Source organism: Plectropomus leopardus, chromosome 4 (genome assembly GCF_026936395.1).
Source record: "Plectropomus leopardus strain MGB_pleo_1.0 chromosome 4, ASM2693639v1, whole genome shotgun sequence".
In the NCBI taxonomy this organism is placed as follows: domain Eukaryota; kingdom Metazoa; phylum Chordata; class Actinopteri; order Perciformes; family Serranidae; genus Plectropomus; species Plectropomus leopardus.
This window is the reverse complement of record NC_142179.1, coordinates 30159808-30179444: the sequence shown is the minus strand read 5'-3', so window position 1 is coordinate 30179444 and position 19637 is coordinate 30159808. Positions and strand designations below refer to the sequence as shown.

Genomic DNA, 19637 nt, shown 5'->3' with positions numbered 1-19637 from the left:
CAAGCTGAGGAGATATCAGCGCAGCTCTTACCTTTTCGTCAGGTCGAGGGGCAAGGGGCGGGGCTTCAGTGGTGGTTTCACAACAGGGCTCTGAGTTGGTGCTGCGTCCTCTGTCAGTTGCTTGATGAGCTGTTTGACACCCACTGCTGGTTCAGTTTCAGGGACCAGCTGTCCTGGAGAGTGAAGATCTGGCCCTTGGCCTGTGACACCTGTCCCAGGAGACGCGGATGAGTCGAGGAGGAGACTGATTCTTGACTTGATGCTAACTGCACGCATATCCTCATCGGCCTCTTTCGCAGTCTTTTCCTCTGTCTTTTTGTTGCTTTGGTCTGAGACAGCCGGCTCAGAGACACCATCAGTGCTCTTAGGTGTTTTCTCCTGCTCTCTCTTCTGTGGCAGCGCCTTCTCCTCTGGAGTGTTCTCTTTAGTGTTTGCCTTGGGAGTTTTACGGTGCAGTGACAGACCGATGGACTCAAACTTGGCCGTGAGATCAGCTGAGAGTGGTCGCCTCGCCCAGCGAGGGGCTGGAACTGGTGTCTCTGTCTTGGTCGGACTCTCTAGGAAAATGGCTGACACAGGTCTAGGCCTGGAACTTCTGGGCTGCGGCCGCAGTGGCACCGCTGCCTCGGGGTTAGCTTTTTCTTTTTCCTCCTCCTCCTGTCCCACCTGAGCGAGATAGCCCATGGACTTGGCTCTGGTAATAGAGACCCCACTCTTAGTGGGTGACATCTGGTCCTTCTCATCTTCACTTTTAGTGGTTCCAGACCACTCTGCTGCTGGGAATTGCTTAAGGCTCTTGGAATAGCCCAAATTTGATGAAGCAGGTTTCCGCCTCTCTGCTACAGGAGGACTGGGTTTACTGGGGTCTACAGGATCAAGAGGGGGGGCCGGTTTAAACGGCTGGACCACTGGCTTGGTTGTTTGTCCAGTGTTCAACTTATTAGATGTTTTAAAGGAGGTAGGGGATGGTCGGTTGGGGTTGGTTGACACTGGCCTGGGTTTGCTGGGGGCAACTGGTTGCTGTGGTTTGGGACTTGATGGAAGCTCTGGTTTGTATCCAGAAAGGCGAGTGGACTCTGGCCGGGGCTTGGTTTGGGGCTTAGGAGCAAGTATGGGCTTAATGGTGGCGTTTCTCTCCACAGCAAAAGGTTTGGGAGTGAGCCGTGGCTTGGGCCCTGGAACGGGTTTGTTAGGTTCTGGAGTGATGATATGGGACTGGTTTATAGAGGGGATCTCAATCAGGCCCTTATTGCTGGAGTCAGTCAGGGGGCTCAGGTGAAGTCGTCCTGTCCTCCCGACCTCCCCCGTCTGAACTTCTACCTGAGCAGCCATCCTTTTAATAAAATAAAAAAAAAAAGGGTTGCCGTCAGAATTACAAAACAAAACTGATCTCTGGTCATTTATTATTAGCCTCGTATTACTCACACCACCTCGCCTTTACTGTGGACTTTGTCTTGGGAGTGCCTCACACTGCAGCACGACTATACATGCGAGTAAAAGAGATATTTACACAAGGCTAATGATGATCACTCTGTGGGTTAAAGCACACGTGCTGATAGCAGTAGAAGGGACGATAAATCAGTCAGCGTCCACATTTACATTGATAGACCTTATTCATGAAGTAGATTTCGACAGCAGGTCACAGAGGCGTAAATAATTAAATTAATGACGGCTACATTCCATTTAGCTGCTTCAGCATCAGGGTCCTGCTGACTCACTGTCCCTCTGTCATGGCTTTACTGGAACACTTGAATAAAACGGAGCGATCATTTTCGTTGTTTCTAACACTGGAATTTTTGCATCTATGACTATTCAAAATGTCTGCTGTGAAAAACGACCAAATACAGTGAACAATGAAAACTGTACATATTTTGTGTCATTTAGGATTAAATACCTTATTATGCTAATCTGACTGGTAGCTGGTGAACACAACACTGCATTCATGAAGCGCTCGCTGAAGGTCTCTCTATTAACAATTTCGATTAATTAAATAATTCATATTCTATAATGTCATATGCACAACACACTCGTCACAGAAGATATTTGGACTCATCTAGGCAAAAGAGCACAGCTGTATCTAAAAATACTAAAAATGGCAGAGGTCCAAAAAAGTGTCCCAGTGAGCCAACATGCATAATACCAGGAACCTGCAACTAAAGATATTCCAATATATCATTTTTTCCTTCCCAAAACCAATTCTGAAACCTACCAATGTAAAACCATTGCAGTAAAATAAATAAATGAACTCTTATGGGACATTGTAGATTAAATTCTAAACAGGTGGGAATTTCACATGTTAAATATTGCCAAATTTCTGACATTTTGCTCACAGCTTTTGCTATTTTAATGTATTTCCTTTAAGTTTCTACATATTAAGTACACAACAGTATTTTCAGTAGATGCTTCAATATCAGTTGCACTAAATTCTGTTCTAACAAAGCAAGAAAGACGAGGTGTTACAACATTTTGTCCAAATTGATTATCTTCCATCATTACAAACAATGTTTTGTACTTTCACAATGCAGTAGATATTATAGTCTAACATAAAAACAACAACAAAACATCAGTGTAGCCTTAAATCAGTGTGTCCGTTGCCTCTGCTTGACTTACATTTTTAATTGGGGCACTGGATTGTAATTTAGCTCGGACATTATCATGTTTTTTAATCTGATATGATCCATTGTAACGTATCAAATGAAGTTATGTAATCTGCGTACCACTAGACGGTATTAGTGGTGCAGTAGAGATCAGAACTGTGTGGCTTAAGGTGGCTCCTGAGACAGGGGAGGGGCTGGACAACTGTACAATGTCTTTGTTTTCTTTTTCATGTTGTTACACAGGCAAATCAGGCTCAGACAGTGAAAGAGGTTTCCACTGCAAACTCGCACCACACTGCCATTTAACATTAAGCTCCTCCCCTGATGAACTTTTACATGTTTATCTTGAACTGACTCTTCAATCTAAAAGCACGTCAATGGATGAGATAATCGGAGATCGCCTGTTCTTTTGACACACTACGACGATTATCCATTTTATCAGCTGTTTCTATAGTTAAAACGAAGATAGGAAACATCAGAACTCAAGCAGTCCTGTGTATGTAGCCCTTTAAGAGACTCCTTCCTCACATCTGATAATGCTTTCCACATGTTGCTGTGTTGTTGCTGTACAGACCAGCAACATTTTTCTCAGGAAAAAAAAAAACCACACTGACTCCATCCCCTGCGAGATAATCCCGGCAGCATATTTTACCTGACCAGATGTCAACCGTCTGCTGTCGAGCTCTGGCTTCTGTTGTAACCAAGCAGCAATGTCATGTCACACAGGAGGAAGGAGTTGAAGGAGCCTAAGAGGAACACACTTTGTGTCAACAAAGCACATGCGCTTTCACTCGTCAACACTGCTGCGATTAAGGCTGCGGAGGACAAATCACTGCAGAGCTGCAACGGGGCTGTCCAAATACTTTTTCCACTGTGGCGTTCTCACGCCTCCGTACAGAAGCAAAGAGATGATTATGTTTACTCTGACACAGACTTGAGTAAACACAGTCACACCCTTACATTTGAGCTGATGTCGTATTATGTCCAGACACAATAAAAATACAAAATGCATGAGGAAAGTCATTAACTGGATGCTGCTATATGTTCTCCTGTCCCTCTATTTGCATTATGTCCTCTATCACTGCTCTCTCACCATCTCTCACACACCCAGTACTGTAATGTAAATTCAATCTGTGAATGCTGGAACTATTAATAGTGTTAACAGTGCTGTTTGCTGTGTGTGTCTTTGTGTCTGTTTGCATCTTATTTTATGTATATCAACTCTTAAGTCATACTAATAACTTTCAACTACATAGGGGCTGATTGCATCATTATTATTCACAACTTTGCAGCATAAAAACTGAGAAGTGGAAGGTAAAGGAGGCAGAATGATACTGAGAAAACATGTCTTGTGCTTGTGGAGCAGAGATTGAAAAGTTGAAAACTTGAACTTTAGATGTTGACAGGAAACGCCTTCGCTAAGATGGAATGCTAAACATTCACTGGATGGTGGGTCGAGCAGCACAGCGGGGATTAGGAAAGTGTCTGCCTTATATAGCCTTAGACATACGAGTATTTTACATGAGACTCATTACTGAAAGCCACCATCCCAGTATTTGTATCATTCTAGCCTGACTTGTGTTGCATAATCAAAACATTTGGCAGGCATCTTTGCCAAATAGGTGCAGCAAAATCCACAGAGACATTTCTTTGATTTCTTGCAGGAAGCACATTTGGAAGGAGAGTAGTGCTCCGAGTGCAACAAGCAAAAGATATCAAGTGAGTAACCTGGTTCAGCCAGTTATACGGAAGATATTTCCTAACACAGAAAACTGATCTAACAGCGACTAAGAGAAGAAGTGTCTCTCTCATGGTGCTAAACAAGGCTTTAGATTATGATCAGGAAACATGCAAAGCACCAGTACAACATCTATGTTTATAAACTCTGTTGTCTGCTGTCATCCAAGAATACTATGTGCAGAGTTTAACCTGTCTGTGAAATATAGCAGTATTGATCTGTACGTGATATAGCAGATTAACCCTTTGAAACCTGGATCTATATCACTTTTCCCAAGCTGCGTTCAGACACTTTTTACAAGCTATATGACCCTGTGAAAGCTGAAATTGATTTGATTTCTTCTGAAAACATAGGGGGGAAAGGCACTGACCCACTTGGCAAGAAATATTCTGCAGGAGATTTTCCCTAAAAGTTTGTTTTAAAAAAGAGGGGAGTATTATTAGAAAATAATCCAAAACAATTGGGAAAATGTTCAGAAAACTATATTTATAATCAGAATAATTCTACATTTAAAATCATGTTACAAAAAACATAATTAAACATAAAAAAAAATAAATATATATATATGTCTTATTTTTAGCATATATATCTTATTTTTTTAGCATCTTATCTTGTTTTGTTTTTTGGCTTTTTCTTTCTAACTTGTAGTCCATGTCTTGTTATGTCCATGTCCATGCTTTTCATAGAAATCAAAACAATTTGCTCAGGTATCAAAGGGTTTACTAAATTGCGTTTTATGGGCAACCTTACCATCAAAAAGTAGTCTAGAACAAGCGTAAGCACAATTTAACATGATTGTAAATATGCCACAGTTAACCAAAAGGCTAAAGGTAACGTGTGCCTGTCATAGGTAACACCACCATAACAGAGACGCGATGAGGTACCTGCAGATCATCAATTAAGAGCTGTTAATACAGATCATATGTGGCAATTAAACCAACTCTCAATAACGTTACATCAGTGGCTGACTTTTTACTTATGAATTGAGCCACATTCATTTCATGATTTTCTGATTTTAAAATCAGTCTGTCTCAGTTTTGCAACAAGTCCTGTCCGCTCACCTAGCATTAAACCGGCGTTAACGTTACCTCGTATTGCGGACAGTTACCGGGTCCAACTGAGGAAAAGACAGAGTTGGCCTGCTCAGAATACGAGTGCATTTAAAAGCACCAAAGTAGCCCCAAGTACTGAAAGACCACGATGCGTTAAAAGCACACATAGAGTCCAAACTGTCTAAATACTGCGGAGACTTTAAATAAGAGGGAAGACAACAGCATCAACAGCTTGCTCGCTAGCAACGGTTAGCTAACAACTCAAGACTCGCAAAATGGAAACACTGACTGAACCTGTCTTTCGCTGGCTGTTTGATCCAAACCGGAGACAACTTACCGAATGAAAAAGTCAGTTTTGCCTCTCCCCTTGTCGAAACAACTTCTCACACGTTACATTTTCGCCAACTTAAGGGAATAATTCCGAGTCTTGACAGTTGGGTTTATACAGGGGCTAGCAGAGCAGCTAACTTAGCTGGTTTACTTAGCTAGCCAACTGGCTGGCTATCCCGTCTCAGGTTGCAGTGTTGTTGACAGGCTCGACTAGACAGCGCTGAACAAGCCGACCGACTGGTTAGCCGCTAAACCAGCGTCAAGCTCACCAGCACCGAAAGAGTGTCCCGGTTATTTTCTTTCAAAATAAAATGTAGCAAAAACCGAGACAATACAGAAATATTTGAAACCTGAGCATATTGTTCTGATTTTTTTCAAAAACATAACAAGACATGTACCAAAATTTGGAAAAAAAAAGTTACAAAGCTAAAAAAAACAACAAACAACAAAAGAAGCCAAAAGACAAACAAGAAAATGACCAAGTGTTGACATGTAAAGATATGTTTATATATTTTTTATAACATAATTCTGATTATAAATCGGTAATACGTGTATAATACGATAAATTATGAATATATAAATAAATATACTCTCGACAGTTTAAACGTTTTACTTTATCTTTTGCTAGTAATCCTCCACTCTTTTAAAACAAATTTTTAGGTATAATTTCCTGCCAAGTTGGTCATTGCCGTTTTCTGTGGTAGTAAGATAAATCAGACCTATTTGCTCAGCTTTCAAAAGGTGATTTAACTTGTATAAGGCGCTTAAACTCAGAACAAGCACAATTTAAGGATTAAAAGACCAAAAAATGTTTTCTTTCTCTCCCATTCTTCCATCCTCCCCTTCATCCATATTTTAGTAGTAACTAGGATGTTAAGAGGAAATGTGATGGAATAAATATTAGCTGACAAAAATAAAAACTCAAACAAAGTAAGTACTGTAACTAAGTATTATTACTTTGTAAGATAACACTAGTCAGGATTCAATGTGCAGGACATGCTCTTGTCGCGTAGTAAAACCAAACCCTCACGTATTTTGAAGGACGGTCAACCCCATTTCCGGGCTGATTTCGAGCTGAATGTGAATAACTTTACGCATCTTCTGCTTGACACAAAACAGGATAATGTGATTGGGCGAGAATTATCCCATCCCGGCCATGTAGAACTAATTGGACATTTAAAAAATAAAAAAACAAACCCACTGTCTCATAGTGACAGCTTGAAATATATAAATAGAATCAAACTTTGGCTGATGCCTCTCTAAATGACTTGATTTATTGTTATATAAACTGAAAATCTGCATAAATCGCGACTTTCAACAGCTTTAAACATGTCATTCATATCTGACTCCACTCATGCCTTGATTTTAGCCAGGTATTCAATGTATAATACACCGACTGTGACAGACAACTTTAAGATAGATTGTATTATAGACATCAAAGCTCGTCAAGACTGCCCTCATGTGGAGAAAAGTAAATACTGCACCAGAAACATGTCAGTCAGCCACCCACCATCCTAATTTGACTATGACTTCCAGTGTTTGACCTTCCCAGACATTTATCATTTATCGTCCTTAGTGTTATCTAAAAGCATCATCAAACAGTCAGTTCCTTGATTGTGCATAATTGTTTATTCATTTCAGACTAGTAATGTTCACTAGCCTTTGAACCTGCTCAAAATTAAAGGTGGATTAAAGAACCCTCAAACACAACAAACTTTCGCTCCTCTTTTCTCCAGGTTTCAAAAGCATTCTTTACATGCCAGCAACTTCACACATTTTCAACACTGAAATTAAACTGGAAGAGTAATGTTAAAGTTAGTAAACTTTTTACAACGGAAGATGACGTAGGGGAGGAACTGAATGAGAAGAAAGTGCGTACTTATGGTTTAACCACGCAGGATATACTGGAGTTCTGTTGGAACAACAGACCTAATCTCTTTTATACAATACTGTGTTTTCTCTTCCTCACAGTGGCATTAGAATAATATGTATTCATGTTGTTACAAAATACCTGGGCATTGATCTCAATCCCCAAATTTATCTTCTTGAAAGGTGATGAAAAGCTAGTCCAAATTATTAACACTAGTTTTTTGTCTGTTCGAAGCTGAACTTCCAGAGTGATGTCTGAGCACTGAGTATCTTGGAAAAGATTTAAAGGTGCAACATATCTGCAGCTGGCTGACTGCTACTCTAATACAAAGCACCCAGAATTATCTTATCAATATTACTCATTAATCCTAGATGCTCAGGGTCAACTTCAGGAAAGTTGGACATCATACAGCAACTTCGGCGAGCTGTGAAAAGCCTAAAGCGTACATAATGAAAGACAGCAGCTTGTTATATCCCCCGCTTTAGCATCCGAACAAAATGTTACCCAGACGGCTTTCAGTGTGACAGGAGGTTGCTGCAAAGCTTTGACCTAGTTGTACGATGAAATTTTATGTTAATTAAACAGACGGCATGTCACCCAAACAATGGATCAAGCCCATAGAACAAAGACTAATAGCAGCAAAAGCTTCAGCTACATACTAACACCTTTTTTCCAAAGCTTATAGTTCCAAGAAAGATCTGCGTGGAAGTAAAAAAAAAAAAAAAAAAAACGGCAGTGGGAAGATCAACTCAAGAAACAAGATGATTAAATGAACTTCAGTGTTGTCTACTTTGTGTGAACCATGGATGTGCTGAACAGAAGCTTCTGCTTTTTCTTCTTCTTCTTTCCCCCTTTCTCATCTGCAAGACAGGACACCAAAAGGATGAGTTCAAAGCCTTAAAACAAACAAAATCAGCAACATTTTATTTGCACAATAAGGTTAATTCGTAGATGCCAGACCTGGGTCGACCACAGGCTGTGGAGGGGAAGCTGCGCCGTTGTCCAGCTGCAGAAGTGCCTTCTCAAAGGCCTGGCTGAAGGAGTTCTGGAAGCTGGGCACAGGGACACGGTCCGACCCGTCGCTCTCTCCGTCGCTGTCTGCTGCTGGGGGAGCTAGCAGTTTATCTGCAAGAGACAATACTGATTTAAGGAAGCATTCAGGGAGTTACACTACTCAACAGCGGTTAAAAAAACAGGCTTAACAGGAAACACAAATTGCTACACAACGCTCCAGTTATTTTTCTCCACACGCCTATTAGAATTAGCTACTTATACCAGATGACACAAACACAACGGCAAATACAGAGCAAACTATAAATACAGAAACTTGTTGTTCAGTAAACAGCAATCCGAAAGGTCAGATTTTTCTTCTTGGCTCTTGGTGTTAGTTGGATCACTGTGTTTATTTGGTAATAAGTTGCCAACAAGGTGCACTGACACTGCTGCCAATATTTTTAGAGGTTCCTATAGTTTGACTACTGCAGCCCATTATCAAGAGCCAGCCGGTCTCTTTATACAGGTCGTGTACATTCGTCTAAATTCTGCAGCACAAAAGGCATGTCTACAAATGAACTTTACAACTCCATCGTCCAGTGTTTGTTCTTGACTTTTCAATGTTTTTTTTTTTTTTTTTTTACAGGTGATACTAAATAAAAATGTAAACTCACAGCACACATTTGATGCAGGTATCACACTTCATTTTTTTGCTGTTAAAATCATGACAATAAGTTTTCAAATCACCACAACATCTACAATGTTGCACTACCTTTCTTTGGAGTGATCCTGGGCCCAGCATCAACTCTGGCTTTCCCATCTCTTAGCATCTATACAGGACACAGGACCATGTCAAGTACATGACTTATGCCCTATATTAATAGCACGTCAGCTCTGTAATGCGTTTATTTTAACACAAAGGCAGTCTCAACAAATTATTTTGCTAAGTTGGCATTTGTGTGTTTGCCATACACACCTGTGCAAAGGACATACAGTGGGAGTCATCCTCCACACTACCCACAACGGGTGAAGAGCTTTGCCCATTCAGACTTGGGAATCTCATCCCATCTATAACAACAAAAGGAATGCTCAGCTCACAATGTTCAAGCAGAAACAGCCAGATATTAAACCTACAGCACGAAATAATACACTGCAAAAGGAAGAAGGTGCTTTTACCAGAGGAAGGACTGCAGCTGAGGGGTGAAGGGGGGGCAAATGTGAAGTCAGGCTGTATCGGGGGGCTGCTGTTGTGAGGAGGAGACCCGAATGCCGGGAAATGCTGAAGGTTCTCCAATCCAATATGCACCTCGGGATCTAGGCGGGGGGGCAAGAGTGGAAATACAGTTACAGACCTCAGCCTGATATATCTCCGAAGTAAAATTCCAGTTGTGAGTCCATCAGCTGCACTTACATTTTCCCTGCTTCTTGTTCTCCTCAATTTCAATGCGCTTCTCCCTGCGCTTCTCATCCCTCACTTTCTTCTGCCTCAGGCGCTTCCTTTTCTCCAAGTCGTCTAATAGTTTAGAGGAAATTCAACAGTTAATCGTTAAAATGTCATTGCTAAAACTGTAAACTGACATCCTGAAAACAGGAAAGTGCTCTTACCTGCGAATGTGTCCAGAGTTTCTTTGGACAGGATCGGCGGCTGCAGGGCTAACTCACAGATGCTGAACTCGCACGTGAGCGGCAGATGTGCCAGGTAGCGATGCCGACGACGGATCTCCTGCAACAGAGTCGTGCATGAAAAAATCTGTTAATAGAGCAGTTTGCCATTTCTAAGCTGTCAAAGTTACGACTGGAGCAGATCAACAGAATATCGGTTACGGTAGATTGTAAAAGCAGCTTTAGGAGAAAGATACAGCCTAAAAAAACGCCACACTCTGCGGAAACAGCTACACCAAAATGATCTGAACAGCATCCGGCTGACCTCAGTGACTGTGTGTCCCACGATCTCCACCACTGTGGCAGTGATAGTGTCAGGACTGGCCTCCAAGCTGCCGTATTCACGCAACAGACAGCGTACATTCACAGGATGAAGGAACATCTGCTGGCAGTCGTCAGCTGGAGGGAGAAACCAGGGAAATGAGAAAATGTTTTAAGTCAACAATAAAATGTAAGGGTGAGGGAAGGAAAAACAACAGCTCATTCAGCCAATACAAACAGGCTTCCTGCACTTTTTATTGGTCAGACTCCAAGACATTCCTCATTGTTGTGATGACTAATATGTACATGATTTTCCAGCGATGTTTTAAGTATGCTGATGTTACTTTACTCTGATTTTGATAAACAAAACTAATTTTTGATGAGCAGCAGATTTGAGCTGTTTTGTCACGTCTTCCTTCGGCTTGATTGTTCTTATTGTTGGCTCTTATATAATCAGGGAGTTTGCAGTTCACAGTTTCCTCGAAGTAACATTTCCCTCACAGCAGCCAAGCTTGACACAAGATGAAAATAAACTTCGTCTGATTTCGGCAGGCGGGGGAAACCCTACAAAGTAGGGCTTTGCGATTTAGCTTTAAAATAATACCACAACATTATGAGGCTAAAACAACATACACAATTTAGAGCTTGATATTTTTAAATCTCCTCTAAATTGCAGTAAAATACAAAATTATCAAATGAACTAGTAACAAATATAGTAACTACTGACATCAAATTAAGTTGCATAAATTACTGTTATAATAAAGTTGAACAAAAAGCTTATAATGTTAAATATTGTTATAATTAAATGAATCTTAGTGTTGATGTATTTACAGCTGTGAGAGGAAGAGAGCCCTACGAGAGAGAGGGAAAAACGAAACGCCAAGAGAGTCTCACGCTGGCTGCTTAAAGAACGAGACTATTTATATCCATGTTCGTGATAAAGTCATTTTTTACAATGCGTGTGGAACAAGCCGCAATACATCAAGTATATAGTAGTACTAGTGGTATATAGTAGTTTTTTGTCCAACTTTTCATACCCAAACCACATCCAAACGACACAAGTAGCCCCTCTTTTGAGTACGAGCTCCTGGTTTTGAGTCAGTGTCTTGTGCTTAATCTCCAGCCGTGCATTGTATAGACGCCCCCTCGGCCACGCAGACAGACGCAAAGCGTTATCAGATGATGTAAATGAAATAAATAATACAGGACGCTTTTTTTTTATCGTCAGACGATGTATTTCGTCATATCGCACAGCCCTACGACAAAGCAAAGGCAGCAAATTAGGGAATTACCCACCTTGGTAGAAATAGTAAAAGGGTCCATGCACCACGCTGGCTGAAGGGCGGCCGGACTCCGGGCTCTCCTCTTCAGGCTGGGCCTCTGGAGCTGCATCCATCATAGCCTCTGGAGGCTCCTCTAGCACACTCTCCAAAACACTTTCAGGGAAACCTGGCAGGTCTGCAGCGGCGTCCTCTGGGACATCCGCCACCTCGTCATCAAATGCAGAGGAGTACTGCAGCACAGGCTACGAAGGAAAGAGACCTCTTACTAATCATAAGCAAACCCATAATACTATAAAAACAGAGGCTTAAAAGGAGGGAAAGAGCATGAAAGTAAAATAATTTGATCTCATCACCGATAGATAAAACATTGTCAAACAGGAAAGTTGAAAAGATGTCTTTTCAGACTCACCTTGTTGCCTCTGATGTTAGGAACCACTTCCTCCTCGGGAGAAGAAGGTTCTTCCAGAGTCAAAGAGGACAGGTCAAAGCTGTCTCCCACATTTGCCTTCTGCTTCTTCAGCAGCATTTCCTCTCGCTCCTGAGCCATAACGACGTACAGTTAGAGAGGACACCCATCAGTCTATCGCGGTTTGGTTTTATTCTGAGTCATAAAGTAGCTTTCACATTGAACCTGGATGCAAGCGTAAAATTTATTAATTTTACATATAATTTCATAGCAGGAACCTACTGTTGGCCATAACCAGTGTTTTAATGCCTTCTCAAACTACAAATTTTTGAATACACTCATTTCATGCTGTGATTTTTTTTGTAAACTTTGTACCATCTATTGTTTCACTTATGATTACAGACAAAATGACCTCAATGTTATTCCCAGGACCGAATGCTGATTGTTTCCTCTCCCATTAAATACAAAAGCCTGGTATTTGTGGGTAGCGGTTTCAGTGGGGTTTTTTTGTCCAGGGGCAAAGAGGCTTTAGTTACCTGCAAAAGACAAAGGGCGCTCTGGATGAAGCAGCCTTGAGCGTCTCCTTCCTGGCTGAGCTGCGCCTGCAGGACAGCCTTCTCCTCTGCCACCAGGCTCAGAACCTGCGTCGGGGAGGTCAGCAGCAGCTTGGAGTACGGGCTAAGACACGCATCTGGAAAACACACGTCATCACTTGTTGAACGGGTACTGCGGGTACTGTTACAAAGCACTGCAACAGTATGAGATTTTCACAGTACAATAACCATCAAAGAAAATGTTGCAGTGTCACGGTATTACAGAATTGTTATTATCAGTCAAAATCACCCTTAAAGTAATGAAACACATTACCATATTATTACTATAACTGAAGCTTGAAACCACTTTTTATTTTAATGGAAGTGCTTGTAAAAAGTCTCCCATTTGAAAATAATGCAAATAAAGGTGAGATTTTCCATCCACCTGCATTTCTTTTCAATATCATAGAAAAAACAGTAGTCACAGTCTGCTAACTGTCAACTTTCATATCAAAGTATACCTTAAAATCAGGATATCGCAGCAACCCTATAATAGAGTCATCACCTTTAGGAGTTCTAAATGTATATAACACTGAAAACAGAGTGGAAAATAGTTCCCTTGTGTATCTGTCTACAAAAGACAGGAGTGCATCTTCCGAAAAAAAAAACCCAACCTGTTCGAGTACACAGAAATTCTGTTTGTAGGTGCTATAAGATTACTTTAAGTGTTTCTAAAATCATTTTTAAGACTACGATGCTTGAGGAAGTCACCATTCTCTTTCAAAGGTGCCCTGGTCTTTTACCTCCAAAGCGAACAGGCTCCTCCACCTTCACCCACTGAGAGCTGGGCATGGCCACCAGAGCCCCCTTCTCCCTCTGCATCAGGCGCATGGTGATTACATCACCAGCCACATGCTGCTTGGTCTCCATAGCAATCACACTGCAAAAAGAAACCAATTGTTAAAAAGAAACTAAAATAACCAAATGTGTACCTCTCTCTTACAGCTGTCTACAAGGCTTTATTTAATCCTTCTTTACCTCTTCAGGTCAGCGGTGTGAACTGCCTCATAGCAGATGGGACACTTGGACCAGCTCTTATCACTGAGAGACAGGTAGTGCAGCATGCACGGCCAGCAGAAGATGTGTCCACAGCGGGTGATGCGGGCTGCCAGAGGAGGGTAGAGGCAGATTGGGCAAGACGGCACCTCATGACTGTAGATGCGCTGTTGACGCACACAAATATATCATTAGTACGTGCACCGGTGAATAAGTGAATTTGGGGTTTACTTCTTATGTAGCGGTAGCACAGCTCAGCAAACAATAGGCACTCACCACTTGCTGCACACAGTCCCAGTTGACCAGAGTGTCTGGATCAGTGAAGTGAGCCTTGTAGTCCTGATCATCAGTCACCACAAACTGGCAACTGAAACACACAAAGACAATTAATTCCCACGTGTTTTGGCTCTCTGTTTCATGTTAAGTATTGTTCGGTGGGGTTGCTTACTTGGCCTGCAGAAAAAGCTCCTTGTTGAAGGGCTTGTGCTTGTGGCCCCATTTGTTTCGGCGGCCCCAACCGGAGTGGCCTCCATCTCCGGTGCCACCATTACCTCCACGGGGTTCAAAGGTGAAGTTCAGCAGGTGGTTGAGGCTTATTTTTTTCGGTCCAGCAAACTGAGCCGGGCTAAACTCAGCCCGGCGTGTCTCTGCTACCTGGAGAGGCACAGGTGGAGAAAAATCTGTCAAACATATGTGAAGTTAACCGATGCTGTGCTTCTTTTCAAAGTTGATGAGATTTTCTTTTTCACTTTTGACCCTGAAACATGCCTCTGATTATCTTTTGTAAGGGTCATCCCTTCAGAATACCAACCTCCTCACGTCGTCCTCCACCTGCAACGCCATACTGCCGTCCTCCACCTCTCTGAGGGGGTCTCTTGTCAAAATTCTTGCTTTTCTGTGAATTGGTGTGGCGAGGGCCTTGGAAACTGTCGGTTTTAGGAAAGGAGGGCTCGCGCTTGCGGTTATACCGCTTGGAGCCTCCATTATTTTTACTTTCTGAAAAAAAAAAATATAATAGCAACATGTTTTAAGAAATATTATCCTTCAATATTTTGTTGATACCTAATATGTTAGCTGTTAATCACAAGTGCTGTAAAAAAGTGTAATATAGAGCACTATGTAACCTGGTTTCAAGCAAAACATACTTAATTATATGCATCATTAATAATGTTATGGGTAAAAACTAGCCCTTCTGAGCTTTTTCACCTCAGCTGGTGAAATGGATGTCCGTGTGGGCAATGCACATGTAGTATCTTAAATACACAAATTAAAAGGAGAACAGGTCATTCTTCTTTTGGTTTTGATAAGGTGTTCACTACATTTTTTGAAGCCAGGAACACCTTCCAGACATCTTTAAGGAACACATTTTGACCCTAAATGCGTACATTAATAAAAGTGATTTACAACTTCTGCATTAGAAAAATTTTATGACACAAAAAAAACTTGCAAACACTCAAGAGTGAGCTTATCGAAATGTCACGTGATTGTTATGCAAATTAAGCAACTAGCTAGAGGCAAAAACTTCACGTTTGCAAAGTTGACTGTTAAAATGGATCAATGTGTCTCTGCATTCATGCATATGACAACTGTGGTGCAGAAATACAAAGCAAACGGTATAACAAAAACTTTGCTGTGTGCAAATATTAGCTATAGATACTTGCAACAGTCCTGACTGTAAGAGGGCCAAATGTTTTGACAGCGACGTCAGACATACCAGATAAACAAGCCCTGCGCTACTGCTAGGCCCAGCAGGCCACGCACAGGGCAGCGAGTATGAGCTCAAAGTGCAGACATTGTGTTAGAACAACCTCGAGTGGCATGAATGTTGTGTTTTTCACCTGTTTTGGGTTTAGAGTCGCCCGGTGGTGGGCCTGTGGAGCTGGAACGAGGCGGAGCCTTGGTGTTGGTGCTGCTGTTGGGGTTTTTCTCCATGTTTGTCTCCTTGCAGTGAGCGGTGCTGGGGCCGAGCTCCAGGTAGAGAGCCGCTGAGCTCTCTAGCATCAAACGGAAAAACGAAAGGGGAAAGCGGGCTGCAGTGAGTGCGGGTCAGGCGACGAAGGCCCTGATTCATTTCTGTCAAACGCGGAGACCCCATCACGGCGACATCTTGACAATAAACAACCCGAGAAAAAATAAGAGACACGATATCGGCGTCTCAAGTTATGGAGTCTGTTGGAAGAGAGGACGAAAGCTCGCCACGCGGGGCCAAGACCCCCCGAATTGAAGTTTTTTACCCGTTAAGGAAAACAAAATGCCCTGAAAAGGCGTTAAATGTTTTCCAAAGGCTGGAAAACCTGACAATTTCAAGATTTTGACCAAAAAATATATCCGTAACAAAGCGCTTGCACTAATGGCGACGGGTCGCCAAATAGGAACCTGAAAGCCCCGGATGTTTCTTGTACCACCGTCTGCAAAGCTGGTTAGAGAGCCAGTGATGCACTGTGGGAAATGTAGTCGTAAAAGCTTAGTTAGCTATGTAGGTACAAAACGGGTTAAAGACCCTTTTTCAAAATTTACACATTATTCCTGTGGTCCCTAACAGTCCAAAATAAATCGTAAACATGAATAACTCTCTCTAATCCAAAACCTAGCGTGCTAATGCCTAAATCTGTAATGTCATAGGGTGTAAAGTCTGGAGGTGCTCTATTAACAATGAATTGGGAAAGATTTGTTATGGATGGCACTAAGATTGAATGCAAATATTTATGAGTTATTTTTGTAATCTGTAACCTGCACCATCAACATACCTGTGTATGTTTTACGGACAAAACACATTTTCTCAAAAACTGCGCTTTAATTTGTAAATAAAATACACAAAAAACAGTATATATATATATATATATATATATACACAAAACATTTCATTGAAACATAAGAAATCCCTTTTTTTTTCAAAAGTTGTCTATATTCTTATTTTGTGCTATGTGTTGTTACAGTTTTATTTTTAGTGACACTTGCTTCCAAAACAACCAAATCATAGTAATTCTGTAACAGTGTTAGGTGTCATCTTGCAGTTAAAGGATTTTCATACTGACCTTCAGGCCATTAAGCCAACTCAAATTACTCATGTGACAAACATCATGTAATGTGTCCCTCTATTGCACACAGGAAAACACTCAGTCGCTCTTCTTGTGCAGCAAATGCACTGAGCAGCTCCAGTAAACTGTTTCCACAGAGTTGGATATGCATTTCTTCAAATGTTTCATATCTTCTATCGAACAGTCCTGTAACAAAAACAGTCCGCCGCCTTCTACTGCATGCTGTGAAGTCACTCGTCTTCATCCTCCTCACTCTTAGGTTCATCCTTAAATGCGTCCTTGTTTCCTCCTGTTAGAGAGCAGTTCAGGATTTCTATCTGAACTTGTCGTTTGTCTTCTAAAAATGAAAAAAAGGAAAAATGGGACCCATCAAATGGCATTCATGTTTGCCAATCTTGTATTCAATGACTTGTATTCAATACTGTGGTCTAAGTAAACTAAAGACTTAAGGTAAAATTTAAAGTTAATATCAGGATTTTATTATCGAAGAGTTAATAAACACATTGACAGATAAATGAATACATGAACAATTACTTACTGTAATTTCTGATTGTATGATTAATAATAAATAGCGTTTAATTAAATCCCTTACCTTCGTTTTTACATTTAGGGAGCATTCGACAAAGCTGCTGGGTGTTGTATCGCACCAGAAACTTCTGGCATGTTCTGATTGTTCCTGAAAAAACAAACACCTTCAATTTCCGTTCAGTCAATATTTTAAGTCGTGAAAAGGTTTGCATGATTCATTCATTATCAAATGTGTGTCTATGTTTTTCTCACCCCCCACATGCAAACAGTTCAGAAAACATGGGATTTTCTGCCCACGAGTTTCAATCCCGGTGATGAAAGGCAATGCAGACCAGAGGAGTTTATAACAGCTTTTAGGGAAACGCAGGAGGACTATTCCAGTGTCAACATTCAGATATTTCACTAAAAAAAAAAAGACAAAAACAGAGAATACAGAGAGGTTCATCAATATTTCAGTATCCTGAAAGTACAGTTTGATTAGTGATTGTTTCAAAACTCACCAAATATTCATTAAAGAGTTAAAGGGCTGTGTCAAAGCTTAATATTCTCATGTTAAAGTCTTTAAACCTGTTGTCAGGAAACCTAGAACAATATTTCTTCAGCACTAAAACTCTCCTCATACATCTTATACAGTGGTGGACATTTAGTGCACAAACCTATGTGCACTTTACTTTAGTACTATGCTACTTCTGCTTCACCAAATTTCACATATTGTATTTTATGCTACACAACATCAATCTGACAGCTTTGATATTACCTTTTAGATTAAGATTTTAAATATAAAAGGTATGGTCATTGTCGGTTTGTAAATAATGATGATGAGTTGTGATAGCTTATTTAAACTGCTCAGCTGTGTAAGGGACTGTACTATAATTATTATGGCAGGGGGGCACCTGGGATGTGACTTAGGTTTTGTTTTTTTTTTTGTTTTTTATCATGACCCTCATCATACCTACAATTATTTTTCCTTGAGCCTCCCTGAGTGACTGGAAAAAAGAATAACCCTCCCTTCTCCATAAATAGCCATATCTGACAGTTTCTGGCTATAATAAATGGTGTAATTTGGGAGATTTTTACAGAAAACATGCATTTAAAATAAATAAATAAATCTATTTTTGGTCATTCTGGGGAAAAAGAAGAAGAACATTCAGATATAACTTCATATAAATGACTAACAACCAATGCTTGGAAATGTATTACATCTGCTAATATTAATATTTAAAGGTGACCCCATTTTATATGATTTAAAAAATAGTACTTTCATATTTAAAATGAAATAGATTTTTAACTTGGGTTTGTATATGCATTTTCAAATTGCCTATGTGCTACTTTGACCTGAAAATGCAGAGTGGGAAAGTTAAATTATTTCATCTTTACAGATATGTTGGCACTGTTAATACAGATGGTGAAGCAAAAAATAAATAAATAAAAATCTGAAATGCCTCTCCCGTTTTACATCATTATTCTCATGAATAACGAACAGTCCCCAATAAAAGCTAGAAAAAAATTGTCAACATTTTTTATTGCCAAATTAGTGCAGAGGTATATATGACAAAATTACATTTTAAAGGAAAGAAGGAAGAGAAATATTGTAACACAGACACAGGCCGTTATGCTACATGCGTACTTCAATTTCAGTTTTTTTTTTTAATTTACATTTTCTGAACATATGCCAGTAAAATTCATTTGAAAGCAACTTTTAATAGAGTATTTACAAAGTATGATATTTCTATCTAAGCAACGTAAACATCTGCTTACCAGAGAACCTGATGCTGCAGAGAGCAGCTCCGTAGTCCCCGTGCATGCGGGCCACCGCTGCCCTCACCGCCGCCGCCACCGCCCGGTCATCCAGCAGCAGCAGGCGGCTCCGCTCTGACACGTTGATTTCGCACACTAAATACCTGCCGACAGAAGCGGGAGCGTCAGACCTGGAAACACGCAAAATGTGTCCAAATGATACGCGAAAAGCACTTTTTTTTACCTGGACTTCACGCGCACCATCTCTTCTCTTCTTCCGTGGGCACTTCCGTCAACAAAACCAACCACCAAGCAGGAGAGTCGCGCGAGCGCCACACGCTGGACATTAAAAGCACTGCAGAGTGTACTTGACACGAGACACCGGGCAGCCCGATTTCGTTTTTGCCTAATCATCAACACATCTAGACTGTTTTACTAACGAAAAACAAAAACACCGAATGTGAGTATCGCTTTTCATAAGGGATGGCAGAAGAGGGATTGTAGATTGAAAAACAGGTCTTATGCTTTTGTCATGTGAGTGACTTCTTAAAAC

The 19637-nt window shown here is 40.9% G+C and overlaps 3 protein-coding genes across 4 annotated transcripts in view; all 3 read right to left on the bottom strand.

Moving 5' to 3' along the window:
• Positions 1–5962, bottom strand: part of LOC121945061 (uncharacterized) — a 31100-nt gene extending 25138 nt beyond the window's left edge. The window contains exons 1-3 of one of the 2 annotated variants that reach the window (XM_042489067.2): positions 5725–5962; positions 3250–3343; positions 32–1333 (exon numbers count right to left, since the gene is read on the bottom strand). In XM_042489067.2, coding sequence (XP_042345001.2) covers positions 32–1332 — 1301 coding nt within the window. In that variant the 5' untranslated portion in view covers position 1333; positions 3250–3343; positions 5725–5962. The remainder of the gene's footprint in view (positions 1–31; positions 1334–3249; positions 3344–5724) is intronic. The other variant, XM_042489068.2, reaches the window with a different exon arrangement.
• A 1365-nt stretch (positions 5963–7327) lies between these two features.
• On the bottom strand, positions 7328–16170 carry rnf10 (ring finger protein 10). Its single transcript, XM_042488385.2, has 17 exons — positions 15620–16170; positions 14593–14777; positions 14230–14435; positions 14058–14148; positions 13764–13948; positions 13529–13665; positions 12729–12883; positions 12196–12324; positions 11800–12028; positions 10508–10641; positions 10186–10303; positions 9992–10093; positions 9757–9894; positions 9557–9648; positions 9353–9410; positions 8548–8712; positions 7328–8447 (listed from the first exon to the last, which is right to left on the bottom strand). The coding sequence occupies exons 1-17, from the start codon at positions 15780–15782 to the stop codon at positions 8374–8376; spliced, it is 2361 nt and encodes a 786-aa protein (XP_042344319.1). The 5' UTR covers positions 15783–16170; the 3' UTR covers positions 7328–8373.
• A 385-nt stretch (positions 16171–16555) lies between these two features.
• Positions 16556–19405, bottom strand: pop5 (POP5 homolog, ribonuclease P/MRP subunit). The gene is made up of 5 exons (XM_042489047.2): positions 19329–19405; positions 19106–19248; positions 17600–17749; positions 17412–17495; positions 16556–17156 (listed from the first exon to the last, which is right to left on the bottom strand). Exons 1-5 carry the CDS (start codon positions 19346–19348, stop codon positions 17050–17052), a joined length of 504 nt encoding a protein of 167 aa, XP_042344981.2. The 5' UTR covers positions 19349–19405; the 3' UTR covers positions 16556–17049.
• Positions 19406–19637: the final 232 nt, after the last annotated feature.

What these genes read in the sequence shown, in the direction of transcription:
- rnf10 (XM_042488385.2), bottom strand. Translation starts at nt 15,782, where the DNA reads ATGCTAGAGAGCTCAGCGGCTCTCTACCTGGAGCTCGGCCCCAGCACC. An exon ending in GGAGCCTGTTCGCTTTGGAG is followed by an intron (nt 12,884 to 13,528) that starts GTAAAAGACCAG and finishes TGTGTTTTCCAG; the next exon opens with ATGCGTGTCTTAGCCCGTAC. An exon ending in CTAACATCAGAGGCAACAAG is followed by an intron (nt 12,029 to 12,195) that starts GTGAGTCTGAAA and finishes TTTCCTTCGTAG; the next exon opens with CCTGTGCTGCAGTACTCCTC.
- pop5 (XM_042489047.2), bottom strand. Translation starts at nt 19,348, where the DNA reads ATGGTGCGCGTGAAGTCCAG. An exon ending in ATGGTGCGCGTGAAGTCCAG is followed by an intron (nt 19,249 to 19,328) that starts GTAAAAAAAAGT and finishes TTCTGTCGGCAG; the next exon opens with GTATTTAGTGTGCGAAATCA. An exon ending in CTGCAGCATCAGGTTCTCTG is followed by an intron (nt 17,750 to 19,105) that starts GTAAGCAGATGT and finishes TTTTTTTTTTAG; the next exon opens with TGAAATATCTGAATGTTGAC.